At 39.1% G+C, this 21,769-nt stretch overlaps 3 protein-coding genes across 18 annotated transcripts in view; all 3 read left to right on the top strand.

Annotated features, from left to right (window-relative positions):
- The window catches only part of LOC121642654 (protocadherin gamma-C5-like), a 324,465-nt gene that overhangs the window by 125,707 nt on the left and 176,989 nt on the right, over nucleotides 1-21,769 (top strand). The window contains exon 1 of one of the 16 annotated variants that reach the window (XM_041989434.1): nucleotides 14,273-16,841. The exons of 13 other annotated variants lie outside the window; for them this stretch is intronic. In XM_041989434.1, the coding sequence (XP_041845368.1) occupies nucleotides 14,415-16,841 (2,427 nt within the window). In that variant the 5' untranslated portion in view covers nucleotides 14,273-14,414. Of the gene's footprint in view, nucleotides 1-14,272; nucleotides 16,842-17,908; nucleotides 20,452-21,769 lie in introns of those variants that run through there. 2 more of the 16 variants (XM_041989474.1, XM_041989472.1) reach the window with 2 other exon arrangements.
- On the top strand, nucleotides 658-3,266 carry LOC121642659 (protocadherin gamma-A5-like). Its single transcript, XM_041989482.1, has one exon. The coding sequence runs from the start codon at nucleotides 807-809 to the stop codon at nucleotides 3,264-3,266; it is 2,460 nt and encodes an 819-aa protein (XP_041845416.1). The 5' UTR covers nucleotides 658-806.
- LOC121643472 (protocadherin beta-16-like) lies at nucleotides 3,915-14,164 on the top strand. The gene is made up of 3 exons (XM_041990916.1): nucleotides 3,915-6,522; nucleotides 12,380-13,183; nucleotides 14,141-14,164. Exons 1-3 carry the CDS (start codon nucleotides 4,072-4,074, stop codon nucleotides 14,162-14,164), a joined length of 3,279 nt encoding a protein of 1,092 aa, XP_041846850.1. The 5' UTR covers nucleotides 3,915-4,071.

The following is a 21,769-nucleotide window of genomic DNA, read 5'->3' as shown; positions in this document are numbered from 1 at the left end:
TATATATATATGATGAAAACATATGAGAAACGTACCATAGCAGGTTGTTTTGTTATGTTTTTTTTCTCTGGAACATTTGGTCTTAATCCTTTGGTTGTGCTTGTGCAGTCAGCTGGCCTGGATGTGGTTATGTATTTTTGCTTCATAACAATGTCCTGACTTGCATTATCATGCATTTAATAATAAGTATGTTATGGTACCTAATTGTTCCTTAATGAAATTCTCGGTCAGTCATTATAGGACCTCGTATTTCACTGTACTGCATAAAGTCATCTATACATAAGAATTTAATGTTGTTCTTCAGAACGTTCACTGCTTGTTCTATTATATTTTTCTGCTTTTTTATTGTCAACACACAGCTGCGCATTTAAGTGTTCTTTTTAAATAATGACTTTCAAATGTATATTTTTCTCAGTTATTTTTACATTTTCCAAAGTGAATTGTCATTTATGTTATAGATAGTATTATACGTTGGAAGTGTTCGTTACCAAACAGAGTGTTTACTTTGGCGGCTTCAGTCTGGTGGAAGCTTTGTTTTTATTTTCATCTTTTGGACTCTAAGCGACGCTGTTGGTTAGCTAAAAAAATCTTTGCTGTGGCGTCATTTAGTCCATATGCACATTGACTGCAGGCTTTTTGTATTCTGTGCAGCTTTGGGCGACGATGGACTATAAGATTTGTATGTAAATTTAGACATTGTAGACATGACAAGGACAAGGAAACCATAACTGGACCTATTTTACCGACATATCTTTTGGATTAACTAAACGTTGTCATTTTTTTTCTATTCCTTTTTTCTATCTGTGATGGAGACTGAAATACGTCTAAACTACGCAGCCTTAAGATGGCGATTATTCCGCGAACCGAGACAACAAATAGGACTGCTGGTGTTACTTCTTCATGTAGTTGACATGGCAGATGGACATATTCGCTACTCTATTCCAGAGGAGATGAAAAAGGGTTCTGTCATCGGAAATGTAGCGCAAGATCTTGGCTTGGATCTGACAAGACTCCGCTCTGGGAGGGCCCGCATTGTGACCGGAGAAAACGTTCATTACACCGAGCTGAAAACGGACAAAGGGATTCTATTGGTGAACGAGAGAATAGACCGAGAACAGCTTTGTGGAGACGTAATGCCGTGCAGCTTCAGCTTTGAGATGATTTTAGAAAACCCCATGGAACTTCACCAAATTACTGTTGAGGTTTTAGACATAAATGATCACGCTCCCGTTTTCCCATTTAAAGATAAACCAATTAGTTTTGAAATAAGCGAATCAGCTGCAGTTGGAGTACGTTTCCCTCTGCAGAGTGCAGAGGATTTTGATGTCGGCCAAAATGCGTTAAAAGATTATATTTTGTCAGCGAACGACAATTTTGTCCTGAAACAACAAGTAAATCCCGACGGAAGCCGATATGTTGAAATGGTGCTGCATAAACCTTTGGACAGGGAGCGACGTCCGCAGTTTTCTTTAAAGTTAATCGCAGTTGACGGAGGTACACCACAGAGATCTGGTTCAATAAACATAGCCGTAACTGTGCTGGATGCTAATGACAATTATCCCGTTTTTAATCAGTCGGTATACAAAACATCTGTTGTGGAAAACACAAAAAAGGGCAGCAGTATTTTAACAGTAAATGCCACTGATGCCGACAGTGGTTCGAATGGAGTCATTACCTACAGTTTGTCCAAAATGAAAGGAATTGCAGATGACATATTCACAATTGATCAAAATACAGGGACGATTTATGTATCTGGTCAAATAGACTATGAAAAAAATAAAAAATATGAACTGAGAGTTGAGGCCAAAGATCAGGGTGGACTCACTGGGATAGGTAAAGTTATTTTTGATGTTGTAGATGTTAATGACAATGCCCCAGTTATAAATGTCATGTCATTTTCTAGTCCACTTTCAGAGGATGTACAACCTGGAACAACAGTTGCTATTTTGAATGTTAAAGATTCAGATTCTGAAAACAATGGGCAAATCAAATGTTCCATAGACAACAAGCTTCCTTTCGCAATTGAGTCCTCTCTAACAAACTATTACAATTTGGTCTCAAATCAACAGTTTGATAGAGAATCCATCTCAGAATATAACATAACAATAACAGCTACAGATTTAGGTTCGCCTCCTCTGTCTAGCACAGCTGAATTGCATCTTAAAATCTCTGATGTTAATGACAATGCACCATTATTTGAGAAAAATAGCTATTCTGCATATGTCACAGAAAATAATCCCCCTGGGTTTTCCATGTTTGCTGTCAAGGCACATGACTCCGACTGGAATCAAAATGCTAGAATCTCCTACCTTTTAGAGGACACAGATGTCAGTGGTAGTCCTGTATCTACTTATGTGTCTTTAAACTCTGAAAGTGGAGTTCTTAGTGCAATACGCTCATTTGATTATGAGCAAATTAAGCAGCTACAGGTTGTAGTCAAAGCGCAGGATGGGGGCTCTCCTCCACTCAGCAGCAATGTGACTGTAAAATTACTGATCCAGGACCAGAACGATAATCCTCCTCAGGTTCTGTACCCGGTCCAGACTGGTGGCTCTATGGTAGCTGAAATGGTTCCTCGTTCAGCAGATGTGGGTTATCTGGTCACTAAAGTGGTGGCTGTTGATGTGGACTCTGGACAGAATGCCTGGCTCTCCTATAAACTACAGAAATCCACAGACAGGGCGCTGTTTGAAGTGGGATTACAGAATGGAGAAATAAGAACTATCCGCCAAGTGACTGATAAAGATGCTGTCAAACAAAGACTGACTGTTATCGTGGAGGATAACGGACAGCCCTCTCGTTCAGCTACAGTCATTGTTAACGTGGCGGTGGCGGACAGCTTCCCTGAAGTGCTGTCGGAGTTCACCGACTTCACACATGACAAGGAGTACAATGACAACCTGACTTTTTACTTGGTGTTGGCTCTGGCTGTAGTTTCCTTCCTCTTCATCACGTGTTTGGTGGTTATTATATCAGTGAAAATCTACAGATGGAGACAGTCTCGCATCCTGTACCACTCCAACCTCCCTGTGATTCCATATTATCCTCCACGTTACTCAGACACTTTGGGAACAGGAACTCTTCCACACGTGTACAATTACGAGGTGTGCAGGACTACTGACTCCAGAAAGAGTGACTGCAAGTTCGGCAGAGCTGGTAGTCAGAACGTGCTGATAATGGATCCCAGTTCTACAGGAACGATGCTGAGGATTCAGAACGAAAAGAGCATCTTGGATGAGCCAGATTCTCCTGCAGAGGTCAGTTGAAAATGTTTTACTTTTAATAATTTTGTGTTTTATACATGCCGAGATGAAATAGTCGTGAAACAGCATCATATTGTCAGCACCATGGACAGTGTTTGTGTGAAACTTGGAACATTTGGTCTTAATCCTTTCGTTGTGTTATTGCTTCATAACAATGTCCTGACTTGCATTATCATGCATTTAATAATAAGTATGTTATGGTACCTAATTGTTCCTTAATGAAATTCTCGGTCAGTCATTATAGGACCTCGTATTTCACTGTACTGCATAAAGTCATCTATACATAAGAATTTAATGTTGTTCTTTAGAACGTTGACTGTTTGTTCTATTATATTTTTCTGCTTTTTTATTGTCAACACACAGCTGCGCATTTAAGTGTTCTTTAAAAAAAAATAGTGCCTTTCAGGTGTATATTTTACTCAATTAATTTCACATTCCCGTAGTGAAATATTATTTTAATCATAGATACGTTTGGAAGTGCTCATTACCAAACAGAGTGTTTACTTTGGCTGCTTCAGTCTGGTGGAAGCTTTGTTTTTATTTTCATCTTTTGGACTCTAAGCGACGCTGTTGGTTAGCTAAAAAAAAAACTTTGCTGTGGCGTCATTTAGTCCATATGCACATTGACTGCAGGCTTTTTGTATTCTGTGCAGCTGTGGGCGTCGATGGACTCGAAGATTTGTATGTAAATTTAGACATTTTAGACATGACAAGGACAAGGAAACCATAACTGGACCTATTTTACCGACATATCTTTTGGATTAATTAAACGTTGTCATTTTTTTTCTATTCCTTTTTTCTATCTGTGATGGAGACTGAAATACGTCTAAACTACGCAGCCTTAAGATGGCGATTATTCCGCGAACTGAGACAACAAATAGGACTGCTGGTGTTACTTCTTCATGTAGTTGACATGGCAGATGGACATATTCGGTACTCTATTCCAGAGGAGATGAAAAAGGGTTCTGTCATCGGAAATGTAGCGCAAGATCTTGGCTTGGATCTGACAAGACTCCGCTCTGGGAGGGCCCGCATTGTGACCGGAGAAAACGTTCATTACACCGAGCTGAAAACGGACAAAGGGATTCTATTGGTGAACGAGAGAATAGACCGAGAACAGCTTTGTGGAGACGTAATGCCGTGCAGCTTCAGCTTTGAGATGATTTTAGAAAACCCTATGGAACTTCACCAAATTACTGTTGAGGTTTTAGACATAAATGATCACGCTCCCGTTTTCCCATTCAAAGATAAACCAATTAGTTTTGAAATAAGCGAATCAGCTGCAGTTGGAGTACGTTTCCCTCTGCAGAGTGCAGAGGATTTTGATGTCGGCCAAAATGCGTTAAAAGATTATATTTTGTCAGCGAACGACAATTTTGTCCTGAAACAACAAGTAAATCCCGACGGAAGCCGATATGTTGAAATGGTGCTGCATAAACCTTTGGACAGGGAGCGACGTCCGCAGTTTTCTTTAAAGTTAATCGCAGTTGACGGAGGTACACCACAGAGATCTGGTTCAATAAACATAGCCGTAACTGTGCTGGATGTTAATGACAACGATCCAGTTTTTAACCAGTCGGTATACAAAACATCTGTTGTGGAAAACACAAAAAAGGGCAGCAGTATTTTAACAGTAAATGCCACTGATGCCGACAGTGGTTCGAATGGAGTCATTACCTACAGTTTGTCCAAAATGAAAGGAATTGCTGATGACATATTCACAATTGATCAAAATACAGGGACGATTTATGTATCTGGTCAAATAGACTATGAAAAAAATAAAAAATATGAACTGAGAGTTGAGGCCAAAGATCAGGGTGGACTCACTGGGATAGGTAAAGTTATTTTTGATGTTGTAGATGTTAATGACAATGCCCCAGTAATAAATGTCATGTCATTTTCTAGTCTACTTTCAGAGGATGTACAACCTGGAACAACAGTTGCTATTTTGAATGTTAAAGATTCAGATTCTGAAAACAATGGGCAACTCAAATGTTCCATAGACAACAAGCTTCCTTTCGCAATTGAGTCCTCTCTAACAAACTATTACAATTTGGTCTCAAATCAACAGTTTGATAGAGAATCCATCTCAGAATATAACATAACAATAACAGCCACAGATTTAGGCTCGCCTCCCCTGTCGAGCTCAGCTCAATTGCATCTTAAAATCTCTGATGTTAATGATAATGCACCATTATTTGAAAAAAATAGCTATTCTGCATATATCACAGAAAATAATCCCCCTGGGTATTCCATGTTTGCTGTCAAGGCACATGACTCCGACTGGAATCAAAATGCTAGAATCTCCTACCTTTTAGAGGACACAGATGTCAGTGGTAGTCCTGTATCTACTTATGTGTCTTTAAACTCTGAAAGTGGAGTTCTTAGTGCAATACGCTCATTTGATTATGAGCAATTTAAGCAGCTACAGGTTGTAGTCAAAGCGCAGGATGGGGGCTCTCCTCCACTCAGCAGCAATGTGACTGTAAAAATACTGATCCAGGATCAGAACGATAACCCTCCTCAGGTTCTGTATCCAGTCCAGACTGGTGGCTCTGTGGTGGCTGAAATGGTTCCTCGTTCAGCAGATGTGGGTTATCTGGTCACTAAAGTGGTAGCTGTTGATGTGGACTCTGGACAGAATGCCTGGCTCTCCTATAAACTCCAGAAATCCACAGACAGGGTGCTGTTTGAAGTGGGCTTACAGAATGGAGAAATAAGAACTATCCGCCAAGTGACTGATAAAGATGCTGTCAAACAAAGACTGACTGTTATCGTGGAGGATAACGGACAGCCCTCTCGTTCAGCTACAGTCATTGTTAACGTGGCGGTGGCGGACAGCTTCCCTGAAGTGCTGTCGGAGTTCACCGACTTCACACATGACAAGGAGTACAATGACAACCTGACATTCTACTTGGTGTTAGCTCTGGCTGTAGTTTCCTTCCTCTTCATCACGTGTTTAGTGGTCATTATATCAGTGAAAATCTACAGATGGAGACAGTCTCGCATCCTGTACCACTCCAACCTCCCAGTGATTCCATATTATCCTCCACGTTACTCAGACACTATGGGAACAGGAACTCTGCCACACGTGTACAATTACGAGGTGTGCAGGACTACTGACTCCAGAAAGAGTGACTGTAAGTTCGGCGTGGCTGGTAGTCAGAACGTGCTGATAATGGATCCCAGTTCTACAGGAACGATGCTGAGGATACAGAATGAGAAGAGTATCTTGGATGAGCCAGACTCTCCTCTAGAGGTCAGTGTAAAATGTTTGATTCCTCCTTTTTATCTTTTGCTGGGTAGTTTCGTGTGGCATCTTATTAGGGATGAGAAATCAACTTCGTATCACACATCAATATTTTTATCTCTCTTTCAAACATGATGTTCAAGTACTGTATAATGTCAATTGTAGCTTTGAAACCAAAGCTCTCAGGAAAAACTTTTCTATACATTGTATACATTTACAATGATCTTTCATACATATCTTTATGTTTCTCTTTTTTATCAGCAAACTTTGAAAGCTGGTAGAGTGACTTTTGTTAGGCTTCAATCATCTCTTAAAAAAATGTGTCCATGCAATCAAACACAATGTAACCTTCGTCTTTACAAAAATGTCTTTTTTTCAGTTGCAATAGCAGTTGAATCAAAATCTCCTCCAGATGTTAGGATTGGCATTTCTCTGTCTTTCTTTTGATTTTACAAACAATCAGCTGTTTATCATCACTACACTATTTCCCAAATGGGAATTAGAGAATCAATTGCATCCCAGGAAACAAGGAATTTTAAATCTCAATAGGACCATCCTAACTAAAAACATGGATAACTAGCCCATCTCAGCACCATAACATTTTTTTTTCTTTTTAGAAACATCTGTTCCAGTGTATATGCAGTATATACTTACTTGCAACATGTAAACTTAACTACTGTGTCTATTCCTATTGCAACAATTATGCATGTTAGACTAACTTAAGTTAAATTTCATGCAAACAAGATTCTCTGATTAACCATTACTTTAAAGATCAGTCAGGTTTACTTCACAAAAGCATCCAAACTGGCCTCAAAGCTACACCTTCTAATGCGACACTAAATAAATTACCTTTTAAAGCTGAAAAAAAAATCGGTAAAACATTAAAATTAATAATATTTAGATATAAGACAGGTCTACTTTGTAAGGAATAAGACAACTCACAATAACTCTCATATAAGGAGTATGAACTAAAAATATATAACAGGTTCTTTAAAAACTGTCAACTTGAAAACCAGTTTTAAAACATTTCCACCAACAACAGTATAACAGCCAGTAATGAGACTCGTAATAAATAAAAACAAAAACTAATTTAGACAATAGCATCCAGCACTGCTCTGCTACATATAAGCAACACAGTCCCACAGGTAACTCTTTGAGGAGTGCACTAAGTCAGCTCGAGGTGTTTTAGAGCGTCTTTGGTGGAGTTTGTTCTCTAACAGCAATAGCATCATTTTCTGGGTTAAGGTCAACTTGTTTTCATGGCTCATTAATAATCAAGATGGAGAGCATAGGACAAGCCAAACTGCAAAGTCTTTGTAGTAGATTTTGGATATTTTCCATCACAATACCTCCTTCCAGAATGATGGCATCTGAACACAGGTGCATCTTAGTTGATAATGGTCCCCAACCAATGACCACCTGTTCCCAGGCCTCATTTTTTTAATCCTGCGTGAAACAAAATCACCATTACATCTGTGCCACCTACACTGGCTTCAGTCGTGTTGATTTATTTATTTTTATTCATTTCAGTTTCTTTGTTTCCCAAAGGTAATGATAATACGTAACATGTTACTTTGAGGTTTTGCAGACAGACACAAAGATGACAAAAAGTAACGCATTTTCCTCATTTTTGTTTAACAACAACAAATTCAATAAAAAAAAAATAAGTAAATATCAGCTTAAACTATTCTGCTTTTCATTCGACATAAACCTGCAATTTCCTGCACCAACATTTGTTATCTCACAAAAGTGAGTACACCCCTCACATTTCAGAACCTACTTCACTATATCTTCTCAAAAAACACTCTCATGGAAATTAAACTTGGCTATAACTTAAAGTAGTCTGTGTACAGATGGAATAGCAGTATAGAATAGCAGGACTGGAAGAAGATCCCAGTAACAGCCCCTGCAGCTCTGGTGAACTCCATGTCCAAGAGAAAGAAGGCTGTAGTGGATGTGGTGGCACACAAAATATTGACGCATTGGACAAAATATGGACAGTTCACTGTGAGGTGTACTCACATCTGTTGCTAGCTATTGATACAAAAATGTCTGTTTTGAGTCATTTTAAAAGAATAGCAAACCTACACTGTTATACAAGTTGTACACTGACTACTCTGTTATATCCAAGTTTCATTTTGAGGTATAATAAAATCGTTGCTGAAATGTGAAGGATGTACTCACTTTTGTGAGATACTGTACACTGACCATACATTATTTTTAATGCATACAAAATACATACAAAAGATTCCATCTGCCGATCCACCACCTTTGTCAGCCCACTGCAATGAACCCAGGACCTTCTGGCTGTTAAGCCGAACTTCCCAATGCAGCATTGCACTATTTACTTCTTGTATTCAACTCACAATAACATATTTCATATAAATATTTTCTGCACATGTGTGTCAACTTACAAATACAGTGTTGTAGAAGGTACTCGGATCATCACCAAGTAGCATTTGGACATTGCTGAGAACACGGGTACATGGTGCAGTCACATCTAGCATCTAGTGGAACAAAAGATAAAGTTCAGGACAATACAACATTCAATATTACAGAGCAAACATGTTCTTATAAGCGTAAAAACAAAAAGTCATCTCTAGACTGAATTCAGTTGATCAGCCGCAAAAGACCAGTGTTTTGACAGAGAACTACAAGTTGCCCAAAGTACTAAAACTATAGTATTTATAGTAATTTATGTGTAACTCCAATAGCTTAGCGCTAGCTTAGCGACTGTGTTAGCAATGCTTGTGATATAATTTCTAAGAGAAACACTCACCGAGACGTTTGGAAAGATATTAATTGGTCAATATATCCATTACTCATGTTTTCCACTCTTAATAATCACTTCTCAGCATACACAGTTATTGCTATTTCTTCTCTTCCCGCTGATTGCTGCGGCTGTTCTGGGCTGAACAGTACCGTATCTGTAGAGGTGGGAACTAACTGTGTCCATCCAATCAGATTACTGCAGATCAAACTTCTGACAAATAAGGTGTTAAGAAACTTGATGGACAACTTAATTAACTATAGAGTATACCTCTTGTCTGAAGAATTGCCTCAACATAAACTACTTGTTTACAAGTAAAAGTGCCCGTAACAAAATGGATTAAAAATTTAATCTAAAATAAAGTAGATTAAAAAATAATAAAGTTATAGGCATATTGCATATTCTAAATATGTCATCATGTATATGTTGAAAGCATGGAGAAATTAACATTGGTTAAATTAACTTTAAGTTAACACATTTAATACATTCTTACAACAGTATGGAAAAAAAATCACACGTTATTATTTGTTAGAAGACTTACCTCATGCTCTTTACAAAGAAATCCTTGAGTTACAAGTTTAAATCACTTGCTTCTACTGCACAAGTGCAAGCCAGGTTGTTTTTAGGAGTACATTTACTCGCTTTTACCAAGTAAAATTAACTCCAGTGATATTGTGACCATAACTTAAATCCTGTCAGGTTAATTTTAAATAAAATCACCAGACAGTAACTTAAGCCATGTACCCTGTACTGTAATAAAATAAATAAATTAAATGTACTTTTTCACCACACAGTTACATATTACTTTATAAAACGTATAGGCCCATTATGATTAATGCAAATCAGGAGAGCTAATAGATTTTACAGTTTAAAATGATTCATTGTGATTCTGTAGCTTACTATTACTAAATGGCAACTATATGTTCTTACACTGTAGTGCTTTAATGGATTTTGAAAAAAATCAGTAAATGACCCGTGGGTTCATTGTTGCATTTACACAGCACAATTTACTGTAAAATGCTGGAGCTGTTGCATTTATCATATGTTTTTAATTTAGTTTTTGCCCCCCTTTATTTTATTTTATTTTATTTTATTTTATTTTATTTTATTTTATTTTGTTTTATTTAGGAGAATTGTATGTTTTTTCTTTTTTAATTTACAAATCATTTCATAATACTGTCCTTAATCATGTTGATATTTTCCTGAGCTGTAAGGGACGCTGTTGATCAAGTTAAGTAAATCGGAACAGTGGGCTTAGGCGGTGCCTTCTTTCATTCTGGTCTATGAGAGCGGATGTGCTTAAAATGACACTGGCACCGATGCCTTGGCTTTAATTTAAACCACTTCATTCTGAGAAAAAACAAGTTGGATATACACGCGGTTTTAGCTACTTGATTATTCGTGTGTTTATAGGAGAAGCACTGGAGTTAAGTATATTGGAAAAGCATTCAGTTCCATTTATTTGCTGCGATGGATTGTATAAATTATATGCACGGGACTCTAAGATGGCGTTTTTCCTTCAAATTGACATCGGAGATCATATTTTTTCTTCTTTTTTTAAGTCAAACAGCCAGTGGCCAAATACGTTATTCAATCCCAGAAGAGATGAAGAAAGGATCTGTTATTGGTAATGTCGCATTGGACCTAGGAATAGATGCGCAGAGACTCCGCTCTGGCCGGTCCCGTATCGTCATCGGAGAAAACATCCAGTACACTGAGCTGAAAACAGACAAAGGGATTCTTGTCGTGAACCAGAGAATAGACCGAGAGCAGCTTTGTGGAGACGTGACGCCGTGTAGCTTCAGCTTTGATTTAATTTTAGAGAACCCCATGGAGCTACACCACGTTACAGTCGAAGTATTAGATATAAATGACAATTCACCTTCGTTTCATCAGCACGACATGAAATTGACGATCAGCGAATCAGCTACACCCGGAGCACGTTTTCTATTGCCAACAGCCAACGATCCGGATGTGGGGCTCAACGGACTCCAGGACTATAATTTGTCTCCAAATGAAAATTTCCTATTGAAAATACATTCAAATACAGACGGAAAAAAATACGCAGAGATGGTACTTGAGAAGCAGTTGGATAGAGAACAGTATCCAAATTTATCTCTTAAGCTCATAGCAGTAGATGGTGGGACACCCCAGAAATCTGGTACAGTAAACATAGATATTACTGTGCTAGATGCTAATGATAGTCCTCCAGTTTTCAATCAGTCAGTCTACAAATCTGCTGTCATGGAGAATTCTGCCAAAGGTACCTACATAACCACTGTAAATGCAACTGATGCTGACAGCGGAACAAATAGTTTGATATATTATTCTATTTCCAAAATGCAAGGCAACATTAACAGCATCTTTGAAATTAATAAAACAACAGGCGTGGTATTTCTTTCTGGGGAGCTTGACTATGAAAAGACAAAGAAATATGAAATTCGCATTGAAGCAACAGATCAAGGTGCGTTGACGGACTCGAGTAAAGTCATAGTCGAGGTGGCTGACGTTAATGATAATTCACCTGTTATTAATGTGATGTCATTCACTAGTCCTGTTTCTGAAGATTCCCCTCCTGGTACAACCATTGGTATTATAAATGTAAAGGATTTTGATTCAGGGGATAACGGACGTGTAATGTGTAAAACAGAAGAGAACATGCCTTTCAAGATCAAATCCAACTTGAGAAATTATTACACTCTGGTTACAGACTCTTTGCTTGACCGTGAAAGTGTTTCGGAATTTAACATCACTGTTGTTGCAATAGATGCAGGGATACCCCCTCTCTCGACAAAAAAGACATTTAATTTAAAGATCTCAGATGTAAATGATAACGCTCCAGTCTTTTCTGTAAACGTTTACAGTGCATTTATTGTAGAGAATAATTCACCGGGTGTTTCGCTTCTTACTGTAACAGCACGAGACCTCGATGAAAACCAGAACGCTCGTGTATCATATAATCTGGAAGGTAATGACATAGCTGGAGCTCGATTATCAGAGTATGTTTCTCTAAATCCAGAAAGTGGAGTCGTACACGCAGTACGTTCATTTGATTTTGAACAAATTAAACAATTAAGTTTCTTTGTTAAAGCGCAGGATGGAGGCTCTCCTCCACTCAGCAGCAATGTGACTGTGAAAATACTGATCCAGGACCAGAATGATAACCCTCCTCAGGTTCTGTACCCAGTCCAGACTGGTAGCTCTGTGGTGGCTGAAATGGTTCCTCGTTCAGCAGATGTGGGTTATCTGGTCACTAAAGTGGTGGCTGTTGATGTGGACTCTGGACAGAATGCCTGGCTCTCCTATAAACTACAGAAAACCACAGACAGGGCACTGTTTGAAGTGGGATTACAGAATGGAGAAATAAGAACTATCCGCCAAGTGACTGATAAAGATGCTGTCAAACAAAGACTGACTGTTATCGTGGAGGACAACGGACAGCCCTCTCGTTCAGCTACAGTCATTATTAACGTGGCGGTGGCGGACAGCTTCCCCGAAGTGCTCTCGGAGTTCACTGACTTTACACATGACAAGGAGTACAATGACAACCTGACTTTTTACTTGTTGTTGGCTCTGGCTGTAGTTTCCTTCCTCTTCATCACGTGTTTGGTGGTCATTATATCAGTGAAAATCTACAGATGGAGACAGTCTCGCATCCTGTACCACTCCAACCTCCCTGTGATTCCATATTATCCTCCACGTTACTCAGACACTATGGGAACAGGAACTCTTCCACACGTGTACAATTACGAGGTGTGCAGGACTACTGACTCCAGAAAGAGTGACTGTAAGTTTGGCATGGCTGGTAGTCAGAACGTGCCCGACCCCAGTTCTACAGGAACGATGCAGAGGATGCAGCATAAGATGAGCATCCTGGATGAACCAGACTTCTCTTTGGAGGTAAGATGTGTACAGAACTTTGTTTAAAACACCAATATTTTTTCGAACTTCAAACTTTGATACTAAGTTTATAGTCGGTGGTTTATGGTGTAACGTAGCTGTCAGTTGGAATTTGTGTGCACAAGTACACATCTACAGCTGTAAAGAAACCATCAAAAATACGTTACGGGGTTATTCGTGGAGAAAACATAAATCGATATAACAATTTGCTAGTGTGTCTGAATGTTCAGCTCAATCACACCAGGACTACATCTCAAGGAAAAATGTTATGGGAATTTAAAACGGCTCGTTATACAGAATTATATTTTCTCCATCTTCTGCTTTTTTGGCATTCTATGAGCAGTACAGTGTATCGCTGCCTTTCACAGTTAGACATAGCAGCTGTTATCCTTTCCACCTTATGATGTAGACCAGGAGATTTAATAACGTTTATCATTTTGTTCTTTCACCCATCATTCAGCTCGGTTCCAAGTAAAATAGTTATATTTTTTAAGTAATCCATCTAATTTGCAACACATCCTATATTCCAGCATCTTTTCCTCCTTTCTATTTGTAATTACTGAAGTTGTAACTTTTTAAATCATATTTTTTTCAAACAAAATACGCTATAAACATTTTATGTCTGCTATTATACAGACAAAAATTTATGAATTTGTATTCATGCGCACCTTTAGATGAATATGCTCAGATGTGTACTTGTGCACACAAATTCTGACACCTATCTTACACCAGTGTTTGTTTAGCCAAAGTGAGGCACGGTCGTTTATTTCAGCACCACAAGGCGGACAGCTCCTCATTATCTCAAAGCGTTTGTGGTACAACTTTGTCTACATCACACACACATAATTATAATAATCATCATCATTATCATGGCAGCTAAAACTATTTTCAAATGTGAATTTTTTCTTTCATCCAAACATGCATGTTCAATTTTTGAGCTAACTGCGTACATTATAGGTTCACGGTTTGGACTCTAAGTGACGCTGTTGAACAAGGCAAAGAGTGCCACGTTCTTTTCTTAGCACTGGACAACGATGGTTGTTGGATAACACTGATCCAGTCATTGAAGAGACATCGGTGAACGAGGGGATCTCTCAGAGGAAACCTTACTTCTCGTATTTTCTCTTAATATTAACAAATTGTACGCCGAGGAGTAGGCGTTACTCCACTCGGATCGAAGTACAGCGCTTTCATTTTTTTCATTCCTCATAAGCAAACGTATCTTTCTAGCATGACGTCCCAGCAAAACATTAGCAAATGGCGTTGGATTTTTTGTCTTCGATGGACACCGTTTTTTTCTGTGCTGTTTTTACTGAATACTGTCTCTGGACATATTCGCTACTCTATACCCGAGGAGATGAAAAGGGGCTCCTTTATCGGTAATGTAGCACAGGATCTTGGCTTGGACCTGAGAAGGCTAATTTCGGGTCGGGCCCGTATTGTCACAGGGGATATTATTCAGTATACTGAGTTAAAGGCAGACAAAGGGATTCTTGTAGTGAATGAGAGAATCGACCGAGAGCAGCTTTGTGGAGACGTAACACCGTGTAGTTTCAGCTTTGAGATGATTCTGGAAAATCCTGTGGAATTGCATCCTATAACGATTGAAGTTCTAGATGTAAACGATCATCCGCCGTCATTCAAAAGAACGGATATTATGTTAGATATTAGTGAGATCGCTAACGTTGGTGCGCGATTTGGGCTTGATAGTGCAGAGGATCTGGATGTTGGCATAAACGGACTCCAAAATTATATGTTATCCCCCAACGAAAATTTCGTTTTAAAGCAGCACGTGAATCCAGATGGGAGTAAATATGCAGAGATTGTGCTACAGAAGCAACTGGACCGAGAGGAGGTACCACATCTATCTTTAAAGCTCATAGCAGTAGATGGTGGGAATCCACAACGATCTGGTACGGTGAATATAGATATAAATGTTATGGATGCAAACGACAATGCCCCTGCCTTCAACCAGTCTGTCTATAAGGCAACAGTCACAGAAAACGCAGCAATTGGCACTCATATTGTCACTGTTAATGCTACCGATGGAGATAGTGGATCGAATGGACACATCACATACTCTATTTCAAACGTGAAGAGCAATATTGTTGATTTGTTATCCATAGATAAATTGTCTGGTTTAATTACTGTTTCCGGTCCAATAGATTATGAAAAGGACAAAAAATATGAGTTGAGGATAGATGCTAAAGATCAGGGGGGGTTAACGGATTCAAGTAAAGTGATTATTGAAGTAACTGATGTAAATGACAACGCCCCTGTCATAAGCGTGATGTCATTCACGACTCCTATATCAGAGGACTCTCCCCCTGGTACAACTATCGGAATAGTTAATGTAAAAGACCTAGACTCGGGTAACAATGGACAAGTGACTTGTAAAATAGAACAAAATGTTCCTTTTAAGATCAAATCTAATTTAAGAAATTATTATACTTTAGTAACAGACGCTATACTAGACCGTGAAAGTGTTTCTGAATATAACATCACCGTCGTTGTGATGGATACAGGAATTCCTCCTCTCGCAGCTAAAAAAACGTTTAATTTAAAGATCTCGGATGTTAATGACAATGCTCCGGTTTTTCGAGAACGTTCTTATAACACTTTTATTATCGAGAATAACTCTCCAGGTGTCTCTGTTCTTACACTGAGAGCTAAAGATCCAGATGAGAACCAGAACGCCCGCATTTCTTACATTCTAGAAGACAGTAAAATTGCTGGATCCCCAGTTCGTGAATATGTTTCTGTAAATGTAGAAAGTGGAATTGTACATGTGGTGCGCTCATTTGATTATGAGCAGATCAAAGAGTTAGTTTTCGTTGTCAAGGCGCAGGATGGAGGCTCTCCTCCACTCAGCAGCAATGTGACTGTAAAAATTTTTATACAAGACCAGAACGATAACCCTCCTCAGGTTCTGTACCCAGTCCAGACTGGTGGCTCTGTGGTGGCTGAAATGGTTCCTCGTTCAGCAGATGTGGGTTATCTGGTCACTAAAGTGGTGGCTGTTGATGTGGACTCTGGACAGAATGCCTGGCTCTCCTATAAACTACAGAAATCCACAGACAGGGCGTTGTTTGAAGTGGGATTACAGAATGGAGAAATAAGAACTATCCGCCAAGTGACTGATAAAGATGCTGTCAAACAAAGACTGACTGTTATCGTGGAGGACAACGGACAGCCCTCTCGTTCAGCTACAGTCATTGTTAACGTGGCGGTGGCGGACAGCTTCCCTGAAGTGCTCTCGGAGTTCACTGACTTTACGCATGACAAGGAGTACAATGATAACATGACTTTTTACTTGGTGTTGGCTCTGGCTGTAGTTTCCTTCCTCTTCATCACGTGTTTGGTGGTTATTATATCAGTGAAAATCTACAGATGGAGACAGTCTCGCATCCTGTACCACTCCAACCTCCCTGTGATTCCATATTATCCACCACGTTACTCAGACACTATGGGAACAGGAACTCTTCCACACTTGTACAATTACGAGGTGTGCAGGACTACTGACTCCAGAATGAGTGACTGTAAGTTTGGCATGGCCGGTAGTCAGAACGTGCTGATAATGGACCCCAGTTCTTCAGGAACAATGCAGCGAATCCAGAATGAGAAGAGCATCCTGGACGAACCAGGTTCTCCTCTAGAGGTGAGTTGGGTGGTATAGATGTTCCTTTGTCAATATAAATCTTTGTTTGACAGTGTGTGTTTTTGACTATTTCAGTACTTTAAACAACATCTTATTTTGCATCAGCTGGACCTATGACAGCATCAATAAAGTTGTTTTTTTTCTTTCATTACATATTTATTTTATAATAACCATACTGGTGCTTCTTGAATAAATAGGTTTGCCCATTAAAAAGATGCCCAGTCATATTTCTATCAAGGTGAATTTACAACATAGGTTTTGTGACTTATGCTTTGCATATGCATATTGTAATACTTGCTGAATTATTATTAGTGTTTTGGGGAAAACTGACCTTTATGTTACATGCTGACTCACTGTAAATGTAAAAGCAACTTTTAGGCACACTTCTGAAATATGACATTTGGTAACACTTTAAGTCTGATTCTTTATTTTCTTACATCTTTAAATCCTAAATCCCAAGATGTAAATTTATTACACCAGCATAATTTAGATCAGTTTATCTAAATCCAGTGCACTGCGTGTTTTAGATGTATGTTCTTTGCTAATCTTATACTGAGCGATTCATTTCATTCAGGCATGTTAAAGTAGGGTTACCTGTAAAACATACAGAACAGTGCCCTCAGGACAGGATTGAGAACCGCTGAGATCATATATTTAGGAGATAATATGAGTATTATCTGCTGAACACAAGCTATGTTACCTTTTTACAGTGTTACTTTGTTGCTTAAGTTAATTTTCTTTTTCACTCTACCTTGTAGTTTGGTGGTTGCGGTCTTGGAATTAACGTTGAGTAAATGTCTTTACCCAGCATTTTTATAACACGAGGCTTTGTGTATTTAGCTTTTGGAGACTGGTGAGCCCCATTTCCTTCAAGATTAATTACTGTAAATTCTGAATACAATTTGACGGACTTCATATTAACATGCATGCCAAATACATTACCGTGGATGGGCTCTGAGTGCCGCTGTTGATACACCAATAAATAAGTGCCAAACACACAGTGCAGCGACCCTCCTCTCAAATCCATTCAGTATTTTGCTCTTAAGAAAGACGACGCTCAGACCTATCAAGATCTAAAATCTTTAAAATCTTGTTGAATTTATTTTGGACAAGACTAAATTTGCCTCCCACTTTATGGATTTACTTACATCTGTGTTACACTGACAAGGATTGCTGCTTCTGTACCTTTGGATTTATGATGATTTGTATGTGGATGATCGCTGGAAAAGGTCGATGGCAAGCGCTGCTAGTTATTCTTTGTCTTTTCAAGCTCAGCTCGGTGACGGCTCAGGCTCGCTATTCCATACCAGAGGAGCAGGCTGAGGGTTCTTTTGTCGGAAATATTGCAAAAGATTTAGGCTTGGATGTGGCGAGGCTCATATCAGGTAAAGCTCGAATTATTACAAAGGGAAGCAGACAATACGTAGATTTAAATCGAAACAAAGGCACCCTTGTTATTAAAGAGCGAATTGACCGAGAAGAACTGTGTGGAAAAACGACGCCCTGTAGCTTTAGCTTCGAAGTAATTTTGGAAAATCCTATCCAGCTTTATCGAGTTACAGTGGAGGTAACAGACATTAATGACAACAGCCCATCCTTCCCAAAGGATGAAATCCAATTGAAAATTGTTGAAAGCGTTTTATCGGGTAGTCGTTTTTCACTAGAGAGTGCAGATGACCCCGATGTTGCAATAAATGACATCCAAAAGTACAATCTAAAGCCTTCAGATAATTTCAAATTAGAGGTACAAAACCAGCCTGACGGAGGCAGATTTATTGAAATGGTTTTGCTAAACCAGTTAGACAGAGAGAAAGAGGAGACACACACACTTGTACTGATTGCTTCAGATGGTGGTGAGCCTCATAGATCCGGGACTGTGCGCATTCATATAACTGTGCTAGATGCTAACGATAATGCACCAGTGTGCAGCCAGCCAGTTTATAAAGCTGACGTCAAGGAGAACTCTCCCGAAGGAACAGTTATAACCACGGTTAGCGCAAGTGACAAAGACGAAGGAGTCAACGGTGAGGTAATATTCTCGATAGCTCATGTTGCTAAAGAGGCGAAGGAACTCTTTGATGTAAATGTTAAAACCGGTGAGATTAAGGTTGGAGGGAAACTAGACTTTGAAAAATCCAAAACGTACCAACTAAATGTTAAAGCTAGTGACCACGGGGGTCACTCTGACACATGTAAAGTTATAATTCAAGTGATAGATGAGAATGACAACGTCCCCTCTATACAACTCATGTCAATGTCCCACTCAATATCAGAGGATTCTCCCCCCGGAACAACCATAGCTGTTGTGAACGTAAACGATGAAGATTCTGATAGTAACAGTGTTGTCAAGTGCTCGATCAACAACGACGTCCCTTTCAAAGTTGAGTCATCATTAACCGGATATTACAGCATAATAACAGACAGTGTCTTAGACAGAGAAAGCATCTCTGAGTATAATCTCACCATAAACGTGTCTGATCAAGGTTCTCCGCCTCTTTCTAGCAGTAAAAGCATCCATATAAAAGTGTCTGATGTGAATGATAACCCACCCAGATTCCCTAAATCAGAATATAGTTTGAATGTACCAGAGAATAACTCTCCTGGCTTTTCTGTGTTTACTCTCAGTGCTAGTGACGTTGACTGGGGCCAAAACGCAAGAGTATCTTATTTCTTGGAGGAAAAAGAGATAAACGGGGTGGCTGTGTCGTCGTTAGTGTCAGTTAATTCTGACAGTGGTATAATTAATACAATAAAATCTCTTGATTATGAACAAATCAAGTTGTTCAAATTCAATGTAACTGCTCGTGATGGTGGATCCCCTCCTCTGAGTTCGGTGGCTACAGTAATAATAGTAGTCCAGGACCAGAACGATAACCCTCCTCAAGTTCTGTACCCGGTCCAGACTGGTGGCTCTGTGGTAGCAGAAATGGTTCCTCGTTCAGCAGATGTGGGTTATCTGGTCACTAAAGTGGTGGCTGTTGATGTGGACTCTGGACAGAATGCCTGGCTCTCCTATAAACTACAGAAATCCACAGACAGGGCACTGTTTGAAGTGGGCTTACAGAATGGAGAAATAAGAACTATCCGCCAAGTGACTGATAAAGATGCTGTCAAACAAAGACTGACTGTTATCGTGGAGGACAACGGACAGCCCTCTCGTTCAGCTACAGTCATTGTTAACGTGGCGGTGGCGGACAGCTTCCCTGAAGTGCTCTCAGAGTTCACTGACTTCACACACGACAAGGAGTACAATGATAACCTGACTTTTTACTTAGTGTTGGCTCTGGCTGTAGTTTCCTTCCTCTTCATCACGTGTTTAGTGGTTATCATATCAGTGAAAATCTACAGATGGAGACAGTCTCGCATCCTGTACCACTCCAGCCTCCCTGTGATTCCATATTATCCACCACGTTACTCAGACACTATGGGAACAGGAACTCTTCCACACGTGTACAATTACGAGGTGTGCAGGACTACTGACTCCAGAAAGAGTGACTGTAAGTTTGGCATGGCTGGTAGTCAGAACATGCCAGACTCCAGTTCTGCAGGAACGATGCAGAGAATACAGAACAAGATGAGCATTCTAGATGAACCAGACTTCTCTTTGGAGGTAAGATCTTTTATCTGAACTTCAAGTTTTAATACTAGGTTTATGGTTGTGGTTTATGTTAGAATTTATGTGCAGATGTACAAATCTGTGCATGTTCATCTAAAGTTGTACATAAATACACATTTTTAAATTCTTGTCTCTGTGAAATCACCTAAAATATTCATTGTATATTTTGTCCATGAAAATATTATTTAACAGTTACAACTTTAATAATTACAAATACAAAATGTCATTTATGATTACGGCATCTTCATTATGAATTTTCAAGCCACAGCTGTAAAGAAACTGTCAAAGGTATGTCACAGGGTTACAGACATTATTCATGGAAAAGAAGATTAATCGGTTCCACAAACTACTCATGCGTCTGATGTCTGTTCAACTCAATAACACCAGGACCGCTGCTCCAGGGAAAAGATTATGGAATTTCATGCAAGATTTTACAAGAGCGCACACAAACGCTAAGTACAGAATGACTGATAAAGTCCTACTAATTAAACAAATTAACTGAAACAACAGCTTGTCATCCACAGGATTATATTTTCTCGATCTTCTCCTGTTTGGCCTTCTGTGAGCAGCACAGTGTATCACTGCCTTTCTCTGTTAAACATACAAGCTGTTATCCTTTTCACCTTATGATGAAGACCAGAAGATTTAATGCGGTTCATAGCTTACTTCCTTGTTCTTTCACCTGTCATTCAACTCAGTTCCAAGTGAAATTATTATATTTGATATGAATGAACAAATTAATCCAACTGATCTGCAGCACGTCCCGTATTCCAGTATAATCTTCTCCCTGGATCAGCCATCTCGGTGCTATTGAGTTACACAGACTTCCTACACACAGTTTGTGGAATTGATTTATCTTTTTCTCCATCGATAATGTCTGTGTCTCCGTGATGATTCTTTGACAGTTTTTTCACAGCTGTGTTTCGTAAATTAATAATGAAGAAACCATATTCATAAATGACATTCTCTATTTGTAATTGCTGAAGTTGTAACTTTTTAAATCATAATTTTTTTAAACAAAATATGTTATCAACATTTTATGTATACAATTACACAGACAAGATTTTACGGATTTGCATTGTGCACAACTTTAAATTAATTTGTATTCATATGCGCACCTTTAGATGAATATGCACAGATGTGTGCTTGTGCACACAAATTCTGACAGCTATCTCACACCATAGTGGTTGATCAGCCAAAGTGAGGCAAGGTCGTTTTTTTCAGCACCACAAGGTGGACAGCTCCTCATTATCTGAAAGCGTTTGTGGTACAGCTTTGTCTACATCACACACAAAATAATAATCATTATCAA

Source organism: Melanotaenia boesemani, chromosome 7, assembly GCF_017639745.1.
Source record: "Melanotaenia boesemani isolate fMelBoe1 chromosome 7, fMelBoe1.pri, whole genome shotgun sequence".
Lineage (NCBI taxonomy): Eukaryota > Metazoa > Chordata > Actinopteri > Atheriniformes > Melanotaeniidae > Melanotaenia > Melanotaenia boesemani.
The sequence above is the reverse complement of the archived record's forward strand: the minus strand, read 5'-3'. Positions and strand labels throughout refer to the sequence as shown.